The sequence below is a fragment of the Eucyclogobius newberryi genome, unplaced genomic scaffold, assembly GCF_026437365.1.
Source record: "Eucyclogobius newberryi isolate DKJ021-1_F unplaced genomic scaffold, fEucNew1.0.hap1 SCAF_3, whole genome shotgun sequence".
NCBI lineage: Eukaryota > Metazoa > Chordata > Actinopteri > Gobiiformes > Gobiidae > Eucyclogobius > Eucyclogobius newberryi.
In genome coordinates this window covers 40,004,978-40,019,477 of record NW_027315945.1, presented here as the reverse complement: position 1 = coordinate 40,019,477, position 14,500 = coordinate 40,004,978, and the positions used below count along the sequence as shown (strand labels likewise).

The following is a 14,500-nucleotide window of genomic DNA, read 5'->3' as shown; positions in this document are numbered from 1 at the left end:
GTCTAAACCAGGTCTAAACAAGGACTAAACCTGGACTAAACCAGGTCCAAACCAGGACTAAACCAGGTCCAAACCAGGACTAAACCAGGTCTAAACCAGGACTAAACCAGGACTAAACCAGGTCTAAACCAGGTCTTAACAAGGACTAAACCAGGTCTAAACCAGGTCTAAACAAGGACTAAACCAGGACTAAACCAGGTCCAAACCAGGACTAAACCAGGTCCAAACCAGGACTAAACCAGGTCTAAACCAGGACTAAACCAAGTCTAAACCAGGACTAAACCAGGACTAAACTAGGACTAAACCAAGTCTAAACCAGGACTAAACCAGGACTAAACCAGGACTAAACTAGGACTAAACCAGGTCTAAACCAGGACTAAACCAGGTCTAAACCAGGACTAAACCAAGTCTAAACCGGGACTAAACCAGGTCTAAACCTGGTTCCGGCGCCAGGGGGCGCTAGCGCAGAGCCGCTTCTTGTTTCAGCACCACAGATTCCGCACTTACAGCACTTCCGGGTTGCTTCTCGTGTGCGCATGCGTGTAGTAAGAGTCCTTCGGTTCACATTCACGCTCACATTCTGCGGAGTTTTGTTGCAAAATGCGGGAATAAACGCGTGAAAACTCCACGGCATCAGCTTGTGCGGACTCACGAGCAGAATACCGCACATTTACGACCGGAAACACAGGTAAAACGTGCAAAACGCTGCAGTTTTACGGTTTGTCTCTCAGCTTTAGCACTCCGAGCTAACGATGCTAACGGTGTTAACAGACCTCTCATGACATGCTTAGAAATACTCTATAAAGATGAATTAACTTATTATTTATTGTGTTTTTATTCATGCGCTTTTTGAATGTGATAAAGTTATATTGTGTTTCTGTGACACGTCTACATGACACCAGGGGCCGCAGGGGGGCGCTAGTGTTTCAGGTGTGGTCGTGACCTCTGACCTCTGCAGACCAACGCATCTTCTCTGTTCATGTTTGTAGCTCTGAATAAAGAGTCTAAACGTGTGGAAAGTTCACGTTTGCAACAACAAACGGATGTGCTTTTGTTTATGTGGATCACCGTCGGCAACGGCAAAGATGTTTCTGTCCTCGAGTCCTGAAAGACGCTTCACAACATCAGACACAATCTGAAACTGACAAAACATTCAAAACTATTCACTTCATGTGTTCATATTTGGTTTAATAAAGGTGCAATGGACGATTTTTCGGCGATTTGAGAACTCGGGTGGAAGAGCACGTGCCACTCCCCCCCGCGCGCGCCGCTCCCCCGTGTGGACTGATACACGTGCGTTTGTTTATCAGCTCGACGGATCTCATCATCTCTCGTCTCCTGTAGATTTCCGTCTTCTTCTGCGTCAGCTTGAACTGTCTTTCTCCGTCTTCATTTTATCCCGTACACTGAGGGAACTATATTATGATAGATCAATGCGCTTAGGGAGACGTGGGGGCGAGCGGTAGGTGCGTTTTATGATTGACACGTGGCAGGACTAATGGAAAGTCCACGCCACAAGGAAATGACTCATTTGGGCCAAAAAAATCGTCCATTCAACCTTTAAGTTCAAGAGCCGCTGTTTGTGTTAAAGTCTTTAACTTTAAGTGTTTAACCTGTTACCACCAAGTTATACATCATTTTAAAGCTTATTTTCTCAACAAAACGAATATGTCATTGATTTACATTGAGTAATATGCCCCAAGAAGCAATTGCCAATAGTTTGTGAGAAAGTCTCAACTTTTACAAACGCATGTCCTGTTTGCTGTTTATGACGGACGAAACGGCTTTAATTCTGTACATCCTGGTACTCAGTCTGTCCGTAAGGAACCATTGAAAAACAATATCCACTTGTATTTTTCCTGAAGTTTTCCGATTTCGAGATATTGTCAAGTAAACAAACTTTTCTTCGTTTCTCGCCGGACGAGAATGCGCTTGTCCGGCGCATTTCTCCGTCCATAACAAATGACCTGTTTGACTTATACGATAGTGTTTGACATCGATCTCTTCCTTAGACTGTTTCCTACAGAATGAGACCATCCACCATCTGTCACCGGGTTTGTTTGCTACAGCCTCCGGAGGAAAAAAATGCGGCGCTTCCGCAGCGCGCGTCCATCTTTGTTTTTAGCCCTTAGCTTCTGCTAACAGGCACGCAGGAGACTTTGAGTGACATATTATTCTAGCCAATGAGATTAGCTTTAGAAAGAGAGGCGGGACAAAGGGCTGATTGACACAGAATCTTCTGTATTCTCGTGCGTAAGGCTCCGGGAAGGCTGTAAAGAGCCAGATTTCTCGGCAGGATTTTACGCATAACGTTTTCTGAGTTTATTAGCCTTTTGGACGTGCATATTGTTAGATATATGTATTATTATACCAATACAAAAATAAAATAAAAATATTATTATTTTTTTTTTTTAACCTCTATATGGGAAATTCATGGGTAAACTCATATTTACACATATTTTTTTTTTTAGCAGTTATAATTGCTATTAGTGGCCTACAAAACATCAAAATGTATGTTTTATGATCATAGAGGAGCTAAAATTGTAATAAAACAGTTTGGCACAGTTGGCACATATTTGGATCACTTGTTCCGAATATACTTTTTGATACAAAAAGGTCAACAGCACCAAAATGCCTGTTCCCAGAGATCTGAAACTTTACACAGTTGTTGTCAACAAGATAAACATCATGTACAGTGAACAGCATATGCACACAATGAAGTATGTCATGCTCAGGACCATTACAAATTAACAATATTCAGGCGAGACTAAAAAAGGATGTTTTGTTTATGTTTGGGCCTCTGTAGTGTAAGTTCTGAAGCCCTGACAGTGTTCATGTGCACATCTGCAGAAACTAGAAGGCCTAAGCTTTCTAATGATGCATCACACTTGCATGAGGTCTGTAAGATTCTCTTTTAATAAGCAATACCATTTGGGTCCAACCATTGTGCACAGGGCAAAATAGGTGGATGGTAACAGGTTAAATGTGTGTTTCAGGATGATGTCACTGCTGAAGCTGAGGCCCTCGCTGACCGCTCTGAGGCCCTCGCTGACCGCTCTGAGGCCCTCGCTGACCGCTCTGAGGCCCTCGCTGACCGCTCTGAGGCCCTCGCTGACCGCGCTGCTCTCAGGTCAGGACGCGGCTCTCGGGTTGTGCTTTGGGTCATTTCAGTCAAACCAGCTTCTGTTTAATGAGTCCTTTTGCTCTGCCTCAGTTTCCCAGCATGCCCTGCTTCCCTCCCCGGCGTCTCGGGCGGCGATGTCGACCCTGAACCAGATGCACCGCGCGGGCAAACCCAGGCCGTCTCCCCCGGCAACGGGCGCCACGTTCGGGCGGCCGCAGCTCAAGGCCGTCGTGCTCAAGACGATGATCCGCAAACCCAAGAAACCCAACTCTGCCAACAGGAAGTGCGCCCGCGTGCGGCTGTCCAACGGGAAGGAGGGCGTGGCCTTCATCCCGGGGGAGGGGCACAACCTGCAGGAGCACAACGTGGTCCTGGTGCAGGGCGGGCACACACAGGACCTGCCCGGGGTCCGGCTCACGGTCGTCCGGGGCAAGTACGACTGCGCGCACGTCGTCAAGAAGAAGCAGTGAGACCGGACCTCGTTTGGACCCGCTTTAGACCCGGATTGGACCCCGTTTGGACCCCATTTGGATCCCGTTTGGACCCCGTCGGGACCCGCTTTGGACCCGGTCTGGTCCCAGGTCCGGACCCGGTCCGGACCGGGTCTGGAGTGTCTGTAGAGACTCATGTGGTGCAGTTGTGTCTGGAATAAAGTTTGTTAAATTCACATAATTTATCTTTTCCATCTTTTTGAGGTCAAATAAAAAACTCTTTCCTCCTGATCGAGCTCTTTGTGTTTGCTCTTATCGCCACGGTGATCTTCCCTCCTCCCTCCCACCTCCTCCCTCCCTCCTCCTCTCTCTCCTCCTCTCTCTCTCTCCTCCTCTCCCTCCTCCTCTCTCCCTCCTCCTCTCCCTCCTCTCCCTCCTCCTCTCTCTCTCCTCTCTCTCTCCTCTCTCCCTCCTCTCTCTCCTCTCCTCCTCTCTCCTCTCCCTCCTCCTCCTCTCTCCTCCTCCTCTCTTCTCCTTTCTCCCTGTAACAGCCTGTGGGAGGTCCCTTTTCTTTCTCTGTGTTTGCAGAAATATGTCAAGATATTGGAGTTGGAATGGTTATTGTTTTATATTAAACTATTTGAATGAATCCAAATGATTGAAACTGTTCTAAAGTCAGAGGGTTAAATGTGTTTACATCCGTGTTTTTAATGCTAAATATCGGGATAAATATCGTGCTAATCGATAAGTTCTATCTGCACACTAAACCCGCCCCTCGCTCCTGATTGGTCCCGTGCAAAGATCCTGTGCCGTGATTGGCCGCTGGAGCCGTCAGTCGCGCCGCTGATCCGAACAGAACCCGCTCGGCACCGCGGACCCACCGGCGCTCGTCCCCGGCTCTTTTCTGGCTCTTTTCTGGCTCTTCTCTGGCTCTTTTCTGGCTCTTTTCTGGCCGTGACAATGGACGCGGAGCCGGAGGAGCGGGAGCAGACGCGGCCTTTGCTCACACCCGTGAGTTTATCTCATTTACTCACGTTTTATCCCCGCAAAACGCTCAAAGCTTCATTCAACAGCCGTTTGTCTGAGAGCAAAGTCTCACTTTTGCACTTTTCCCGTGGTTATTCCACATTTAAAGTGAATAAGACTCGTTTTACTGCATTGACCAGTTGTTAATGTCATAAAGAGCATCTGTGAACCGCTGCTGCGCGTTTGTTTTTCCTCTTTAATCAGGAAGTGGCCGCTGGCTCCGGGATGCGTTACGAACCCCGTTAGTTTCCGCGTTATTTGAGCTAAAACCACGCACGCGGCTCACGCACACGTTACAAAACCACACGAACGACGTAAAATAAACGTCTGTGTAAAACGGCGCGTCTTGCATCACTTTCGGAGTTGAATATCTCGCTCCAAAGCCGTTTCACCCGGTCGCGTTCCCGGTATTTGAGCGCTTTCTAGCGCCTTTAAAAGTTCACTCCTGCAGTGGAAGTTCCGGACTGGAGGCGAAGGGAAGTGAGGCATAAAGCAATTTAAAATGAACAAGTCAGAACTGGCCTCAAAATGTGCCATAAACTGATATAAATCAAGGCTTTTTTTACAAATGAAAACGTCTGTTACATTTGAGTGACGTCAGAGCAGAAGATAATATATTTTACTTTATTTGTTGAATGAAATGTATTAATGTGTTTGAGACTTTTGAATGAGCAAAAGTCCTCATAAACCACAAAACTGGTTCTGACTGCTGTAAGTTAGTGAACACTGCGTTGCCATGGCAACAGACATTAGCCCTTAAGACCTGACACAGAACCTGCTCCAAGAGCCATTAGTCTGACTTTACACACACATGTGAGACATTACACACACATGTGAGACTTTACACACACATGTGGGACTTTACACACACATGTGGGACTTTACACACACATGTGGGACTTTACACACACATGTGGGACTTTACACACACATGTGAGACTTTACACACACATGTGGGACTTTACACACACATACTACACACACATGTGAGACTTTACACACACGTGTGAGACTTTACTCACACATGTGAGACTTTACACACACATGTGAGACGTTACACACACATGTGGGACTTTACACACACATACTACACACACATGTGAGACTTTACACACACATGTGAGACTTTACACACACATGTGGGACTTTACACACACATGTGGGACTTTACACACACATGTGGGACTTTACACACACATGTGAGACTTTACACACACATGTGAGACTTTACACACACGTGTGAGACTTTACTCACACATGTGAGACTTTACACACACATGTGAGACGTTACACACACATGTGAGACTTTACACACACATGTGAGACTTTACACACACATGTGAGACTTTACACACACATACTACACACACATGTGAGACTTTACACACACATGTGAGACTTTACTCACACATGTGGGACTTTACACACACATACTACACACACATGTGAGACGTTACACACACATGTGAGACTTTACACACACATGTGAGACTTTACACACACATGTGAGACGTTACACACACATGTGAGACTTTACACACACATGTGAGACTTTACTCACACATGTGGGACTTTACACACACATGTGAGACGTTACACACACATGTGAGACTTTACACACACATGTGAGACGTTACACACACATGTGAGACGTTACACACACATGTGAGACTTTACTCACACATGTGAGACTTTACACACACATGTGAGACTTTACTCACACATGTGGGACTTTACACACACATACAACACACACATGTGAGACGTTACACACACATGTGAGACTTTACACACACATGTGAGACTTTACTCACACATGTGGGACTTTACACACACATGTGAGACGTTACACACACATGTGAGACTTTACACACACATGTGAGACGTTACACACACATGTGAGACTTTACACACACATGTGAGACTTTACACACACATGTGGGACTTTACACACACATACTACACACACATGTGAGACTTTACACACACATGTGAGACTTTACACACACATGTGAGACTTTACACACACATGTGAGACTTTACTCACACATGTGGGACTTTACACACACATGTGAGACGTTACACACACATGTGAGACTTAACACACATGTGAGACGTTACACACACATGTGAGACTTTACACACACATGTGAGACTTTACACACACATACTACACACACATGTGAGACTTTACACACACATGTGAGACTTTACACACACATGTGAGACGTTACACACACATGTGAGACTTTACACACACATGTGAGACTTTACACACACATGTGGGACTTTACACACACATACTACACACACATGTGAGACTTTACACACACATGTGAGACTTTACACACACGTGTGAGACTTTACACACACGTGTGAGACTTTACACACACATGTGAGACTTTACACACACATGTGGGACTTTACACACGTGTGAGACTTTACACACACATGTGGGACTTTACACACGTGTGAGACTTTACACACACATGTGAGACTTTACACACACATGTGGGACTTTACACACACATGTGGGACTTTACACACACATGTGGGACTTTACACACACATGTGAGACTTTACACACACGTGTGAGACTTTACACACACATGTGAGACTTTACACACACATGTGAGACTTTACTCACACATGTGGGACTTTACACACACATGTGAGACTTTACACACACATGAGACTTTACACACACATGTGAGACTTCACACACACATGTGAGACTTTACACACACATGTGGGACTTTACACACACATGTGAGACTTTACACACACATGTGGGACTTTACACACACATGTGAGACTTTACACACACATGAGACTTTACACACACATGTGAGACTTCACACACACATGTGAGTCTTTACTCACACATGTGGGACTTTACACACACATACTACACACACATGTGAGACTTTACACACACATGTGAGACTTTACACACACATGTGAGACGTTACACACACATGTGAGACTTTACACACACATGTGAGACTTTACACACACATGTGGGACTTTACACACACATACTACACACACATGTGAGACTTTACACACACATGTGAGACTTTACACACACGTGTGAGACTTTACACACACGTGTGAGACTTTACACACACATGTGAGACTTTACACACACATGTGGGACTTTACACACGTGTGAGACTTTACACACACATGTGGGACTTTACACACGTGTGAGACTTTACACACACATGTGAGACTTTACACACACATGTGGGACTTTACACACACATGTGGGACTTTACACACACATGTGGGACTTTACACACACATGTGAGACTTTACACACACGTGTGAGACTTTACACACACATGTGAGACTTTACACACACATGTGAGACTTTACTCACACATGTGGGACTTTACACACACATGTGAGACTTTACACACACATGAGACTTTACACACACATGTGAGACTTCACACACACATGTGAGACTTTACACACACATGTGGGACTTTACACACACATGTGAGACTTTACACACACATGTGGGACTTTACACACACATGTGAGACTTTACACACACATGAGACTTTACACACACATGTGAGACTTCACACACACATGTGAGTCTTTACTCACACATGTGGGACTTTACACACACATACTACACACACATGTGAGACTTTACACACACATGTGAGACTTTACACACACATGTGAGACGTTACACACACATGTGAGACTTTACACACACATGTGAGACTTTACACACACATGTGGGACTTTACACACACATACTACACACACATGTGAGACTTTACACACACATGTGAGACTTTACACACACATGTGAGACTTTACACACACATGTGAGACTTTACTCACACATGTGGGACTTTACACACACATGTGAGACGTTACACACACATGTGAGACTTAACACACACATGTGAGACGTTACACACACATGTGAAACTTTACACACACATGTGAGACTTTACTCACACATGTGGGACTTTACACACACATACTACACACACATGTGAGACTTTACACACACATGTGAGACTTTACACACACATGTGAGACGTTACACACACATGTGGGACTTTACACACACATACTACACACACATGTGAGACTTTACACACACATGTGAGACTTTACACACACATGTGAGACTTTACACACACATGTGAGACTTTACTCACACATGTGGGACTTTACACACACATGTGAGACGTTACACACACATGTGAGACTTAACACACACATGTGAGACGTTACACACACATGTGAAACTTTACACACACATGTGAGACTTTACTCACACATGTGGGACGTTACACACACATACTACACACACATGTGAGACTTTACACACACATGTGAGACTTTACACACACATGTGAGACGTTACACACACATGTGAGACTTTACACACACATGTGAGACTTTACACACACATGTGGGACTTTACACACACATACTACACACACATGTGAGACTTTACACACACATGTGAGACTTTACACACACGTGTGAGACTTTACACACACATGTGAGACTTTACACACACATGTGAGACTTTACACACACATGTGGGACTTTACACACGTGTGAGACTTTACACACACATGTGGGACTTTACACACGTGTGAGACTTTACACACACATGTGGGACTTTACACACACATGTGGGACTTTACACACACATGTGGGACTTTACACACACATGTGGGACTTTACACACACATGTGAGACTTTACACACACGTGTGAGACTTTACACACACATGTGAGACTTTACACACACATGTGAGACTTTACACACACATGTGAGACTTTACTCACACATGTGGGACTTTACACACACATGTGAGACTTTACACTCACATGAGACTTTACACACACATGTGAGACTTCACACACACATGTGAGACTTTACACACACATGTGGGACTTTACACACACATGTGAGACTTTACACACACATGTGAGACTTTACACACACATACTACACACACATGTGAGACTTTACACACACATGTGAGACTTTACTCACACATGTGGGACTTTACACACACATACTACACACACATGTGAGACGTTACACACACATGTGAGACTTTACACACACATGTGAGACTTTACACACACATGTGAGACGTTACACACACATGTGAGACTTTACACACACATGTGAGACGTTACACACACATGTGAGACGTTACACACACATGTGAGACTTTACTCACACATGTGAGACTTTACACACACATGTGAGACTTTACTCACACATGTGGGACTTTACACACACATACAACACACACATGTGAGACGTTACACACACATGTGAGACTTTACACACACATGTGAGACTTTACTCACACATGTGGGACTTTACACACACATGTGAGACGTTACACACACATGTGAGACTTTACACACACATGTGAGACTTTACTCACACATGTGGGACTTTACACACACATACTACACACACATGTGAGACTTTACACACACATGTGAGACTTTACACACACATGTGAGACGTTACACACACATGTGAGACTTTACACACACATGTGAGACTTTACACACACATGTGGGACTTTACACACACATACTACACACACATGTGAGACTTTACACACACATGTGAGACTTTACACACACATGTGAGACTTTACACACACACATGTGAGACTTAACACACACATGTGAGACGTTACACACACATGTGAGACTTTACACACACATGTGAGACTTTACTCACACATGTGGGACTTTACACACACATACTACACACACATGTGAGACTTTACACACACATGTGAGACTTTACACACACATGTGAGACGTTACACACACATGTGAGACTTTACACACACATGTGAGACTTTACACACACATGTGGGACTTTACACACACATACTACACACACATGTGAGACTTTACACACACATGTGAGACTTTACACACACGTGTGAGACTTTACACACACATGTGAGACTTTACACACACATGTGAGACTTTACACACACATGTGGGACTTTACACACGTGTGAGACTTTACACACACATGTGGGACTTTACACACGTGTGAGACTTTACACACACATGTGAGACTTTACACACACATGTGGGACTTTACACACACATGTGGGACTTTACACACACATGTGGGACTTTACACACACATGTGAGACTTTACACACACGTGTGAGACTTTACACACACATGTGAGACTTTACACACACATGTGAGACTTTACACACACATGTGAGACTTTACTCACACATGTGGGACTTTACACACACATGTGAGACTTTACACACACATGAGACTTTACACACACATGTGGGACTTTACACACACATACTACACACACATGTGAGACGTTACACACACATGTGAGACTTTACACACACATGTGAGACTTTACACACACATGTGGGACTTTACACACACATACTACACACACATGTGAGACTTTACACACACATGTGAGACTTTACACCCATGTGAGACTTTACACACACATGTGAGACTTTACACACACATGTGGGACTTTACACACGTGTGAGACTTTACACACACATGTGGGACTTTACACACGTGTGAGACTTTACACACACATGTGAGACTTTACACACACATGTGAGACTTTACACACACATGTGGGACTTTACACACACATTTGGGACTTTACACACACATGTGGGACTTTACACACACATGTGAGACTTTACACACACATGTGAGACTTTACACACGTGTGAGACTTTACACACACATGTGAGATTTACACACACATGTGAGACTTTACACACACACACATGTGAGACTTTACACACACATGTGAGACTTTACACACACATATGCGACTTTACACATACGTGTGAGACTTTACTCACACATGTGGGACTTTACACACACATGTGGGACTTTACACACACATGTGGGACTTTACACACACATGTGGGACTTTACACACGTGTGAGACTTTACACACACATGTGAGACTTTACACACACATGTGGGACTTTACACACACATGTGGGACTTTACACACGTGTGAGACTTTACACACACATGTGAGACTTTACACTCACGTGTGAGACTTTACACACACATATGGGACTTTACACACACATGTGGGACTTTACACACGTGTGAGACTTTACACACACATGTGGGACTTTACACACGTGTGAGACTTTACACACACATGTGAGACTTTACACACACATGTGGGACTTTACACACACATGTGAGACTTTACACACACGTGTGAGACTTTACACACACATGTGGGACTTTACACACGTGTGAGACTTTACACACACATGTGGGACTTTACACACATGTGAGACTTTACACACACATGTGGGACTTTACACACACATGTGAGACTTTACACACACGTGTGAGACTTTACACACACATGTGAGACTTTACACACACATGTGAGACTTTACACACGTGTGAGACTTTACACACACATGTGAGACTTTACACACACATGTGGGACTTTACACACGTGTGAGACTTTACACACACATGTGGGACTTTACACACATGTGAGACTTTACACACACATGTGGGACTTTACACACACATGTGAGACTTTACACACACGTGTGAGACTTTACACACACATGTGAGACTTTACACACGTGTGAGACTTTACACACACTTGTGAGACTTTACACACACGTGTGAGACTTTACACACACATGTGAGACTTTACACACACATTTGGGACTTTACACACACATGTGAGACTTTACACAGTTAGCATCATTAATTAGTCGTAGCTGTTAATTACTTCTCTTTATAGCCTTTTAGCTCAAATGGTAATGAACTACAAAGAAAAGCTTCATACTATAAATATTGAGCCCCAAAAACGTTGTTTCACCTTTAATTTCTTTCAAAGGTCAAAGGTCATTGCTAAGCCTCGTTCAGCGACAAAATCCTCCTAATTTGCCTAATTAAAGCTCAAACTTCACTGCCAGGGCCGGATTTCACTAAAACTGTCAAACAATGAATAATAAACATGTTGCACCACATTTAGACACGTTTATGTCTAATAAAGGCTCTTATTATGAACTTTAAGGGGAATTTGGAGAAATCAAGTGACTTTTTAAACTGTGATATAAAAGTGTTGAGTGACAGTTGTGATGTTGATGATATAGCATGGGTACAAGGGAACATAGGTACAGGGGAACATAGGTACAGGGGAACATAGGTACAGGGGAACATAGGTACAGGGGAACATAGGTACAGGGGAACATAGGTACAGGGGGACATAGGTACAGGGGAACATAGGTACAGGGGAACATAGGTACAGGGGGACATAGGTACAGGGGAACATAGATACAGGGGGACATAGGTACAGGGGAACATAGGTACAGGGGGACATAGGTACAGGGGGACATAGGTACAGGGGAACATAGATACAGGGGGACATAGGTACAGTAGAACATAGATACAGGGGGACATAGGTACAGGGGAACATAGGTACAGGGGAACATAGGTACAGGGGGACATAGGTACAGGGGAACATAGGTACAGGGGGACATAGGTACAGGGGAACATAGGTACAGGGGAACATAGGTACAGGGGGACATAGGTACAGGGGAACATAGGTACAGGGGAACATAGGTACAGGGGAACATAGGTACGGGGGACATAGGTACGGGGGACATAGGTACAGGGGAACATAGGTACAGGGGAACATAGGTACAGGGGAACATAGGTACAAGGGAACATAGGTACAGGGGAACATAGGTACAGGGGAACATAGGTACAGGGGGACATAGGTACGGGGGACATAGGTACAGGGGGACATAGGTACAGGGGGACATAGGCACAGGGGAACGTAGGTACAGGGGAACGTAGGTACAGGGGAACGTAGGTACAGGGGAACGTAGGTACAGGGGAACGTAGGTACAGGGGAACATAGGTACAGGGGGACATAGGCACAGGGGAACATAGGTACAGGGGAACATAGGTACAGGGGAACGTAGGTACAGGGGAACGTAGGTACAGGGGAACATAGGTACAGGGGAACATAGGTACAGGGGAACATAGGTACAGGGGAACATAGGTACAGGGGAACATAGGTACATGGGGACATAGGTACAGGGGAACATAGGTACAGGGGGACATAGGTACAGGGGAACATAGGTACAGGGGGACATAGGTACAGGGGAACATAGGTACAGGGGGACATAGGTACAGGGGAACATAGGTACAGGGGAACATAGGTACAGGGGGACATAGGTACAGGGGAACATAGGTACAGGGGAACATAGGTACAGGGGGACATAGGTACGGGGGACATAGGTACGGGGGACATAGGTACAGGGGAGCATAGGTACAAGGGAACATAGGTACAGGGGAACATAGGTACAGGGGAACATAGGTACAGGGGAACATAGGTACAGGGGAACATAGGTACAGGGGGACATAGGTACAGGGGAACATAGGTACAGGGGGACATAGGTACGGGGGACATAGGTACAGGGGAACATAGGTACAGGGGAGCATAGGTACAGGGGGACATAGGTACGGGGGACATAGGTACGGGGGACATAGGTACAGGGGAGCATAGGTACAGGGGAACATAGGTACAGGGGGACATAGGTACAGGGGAACATAGGTACAGGGGAACATAGGTACAGGGGAACATAGGTACATTGGGACATAGGTACAGGGGAACATAGGTACAGGGGAACATAGGTGCAGGGGAACATAGGTACAAGGGAGCATAGGTACAGGGGAACATAGGTAGAGGGGGACATAGGTACAGGGGGACATAGGCACAGGGGAACGTAGGTACAGGGGAACGTAGGTACAGGGGAGCGTAGGTACAGGGGTACATAGGTACAGGGGAACATAGGTACAGGGGAACATAGGTACAGGGGAAC

General features: G+C 45.0%; 2 protein-coding genes across 2 annotated transcripts in view; both read left to right on the top strand.

The window, feature by feature from the left end:
- The first annotated feature begins 528 nt into the window (after positions 1-528).
- On the top strand, positions 529-3,844 carry mrps12 (mitochondrial ribosomal protein S12). The gene is made up of 3 exons (XM_072460387.1): positions 529-688; positions 2,997-3,130; positions 3,215-3,844. Exons 2-3 carry the CDS (start codon positions 2,998-3,000, stop codon positions 3,592-3,594), a joined length of 513 nt encoding a protein of 170 aa, XP_072316488.1. The 5' UTR covers positions 529-688; position 2,997; the 3' UTR covers positions 3,595-3,844.
- A 626-nt stretch (positions 3,845-4,470) lies between these two features.
- LOC140373682 (sodium bicarbonate cotransporter 3-like) overlaps positions 4,471-14,500 on the top strand; it is a 63,168-nt gene continuing 53,138 nt past the window's right edge. The window contains exon 1 of the mRNA XM_072460305.1: positions 4,471-4,566. Coding sequence (XP_072316406.1) covers positions 4,516-4,566 — 51 coding nt within the window. The 5' untranslated portion in view covers positions 4,471-4,515. The remainder of the gene's footprint in view (positions 4,567-14,500) is intronic.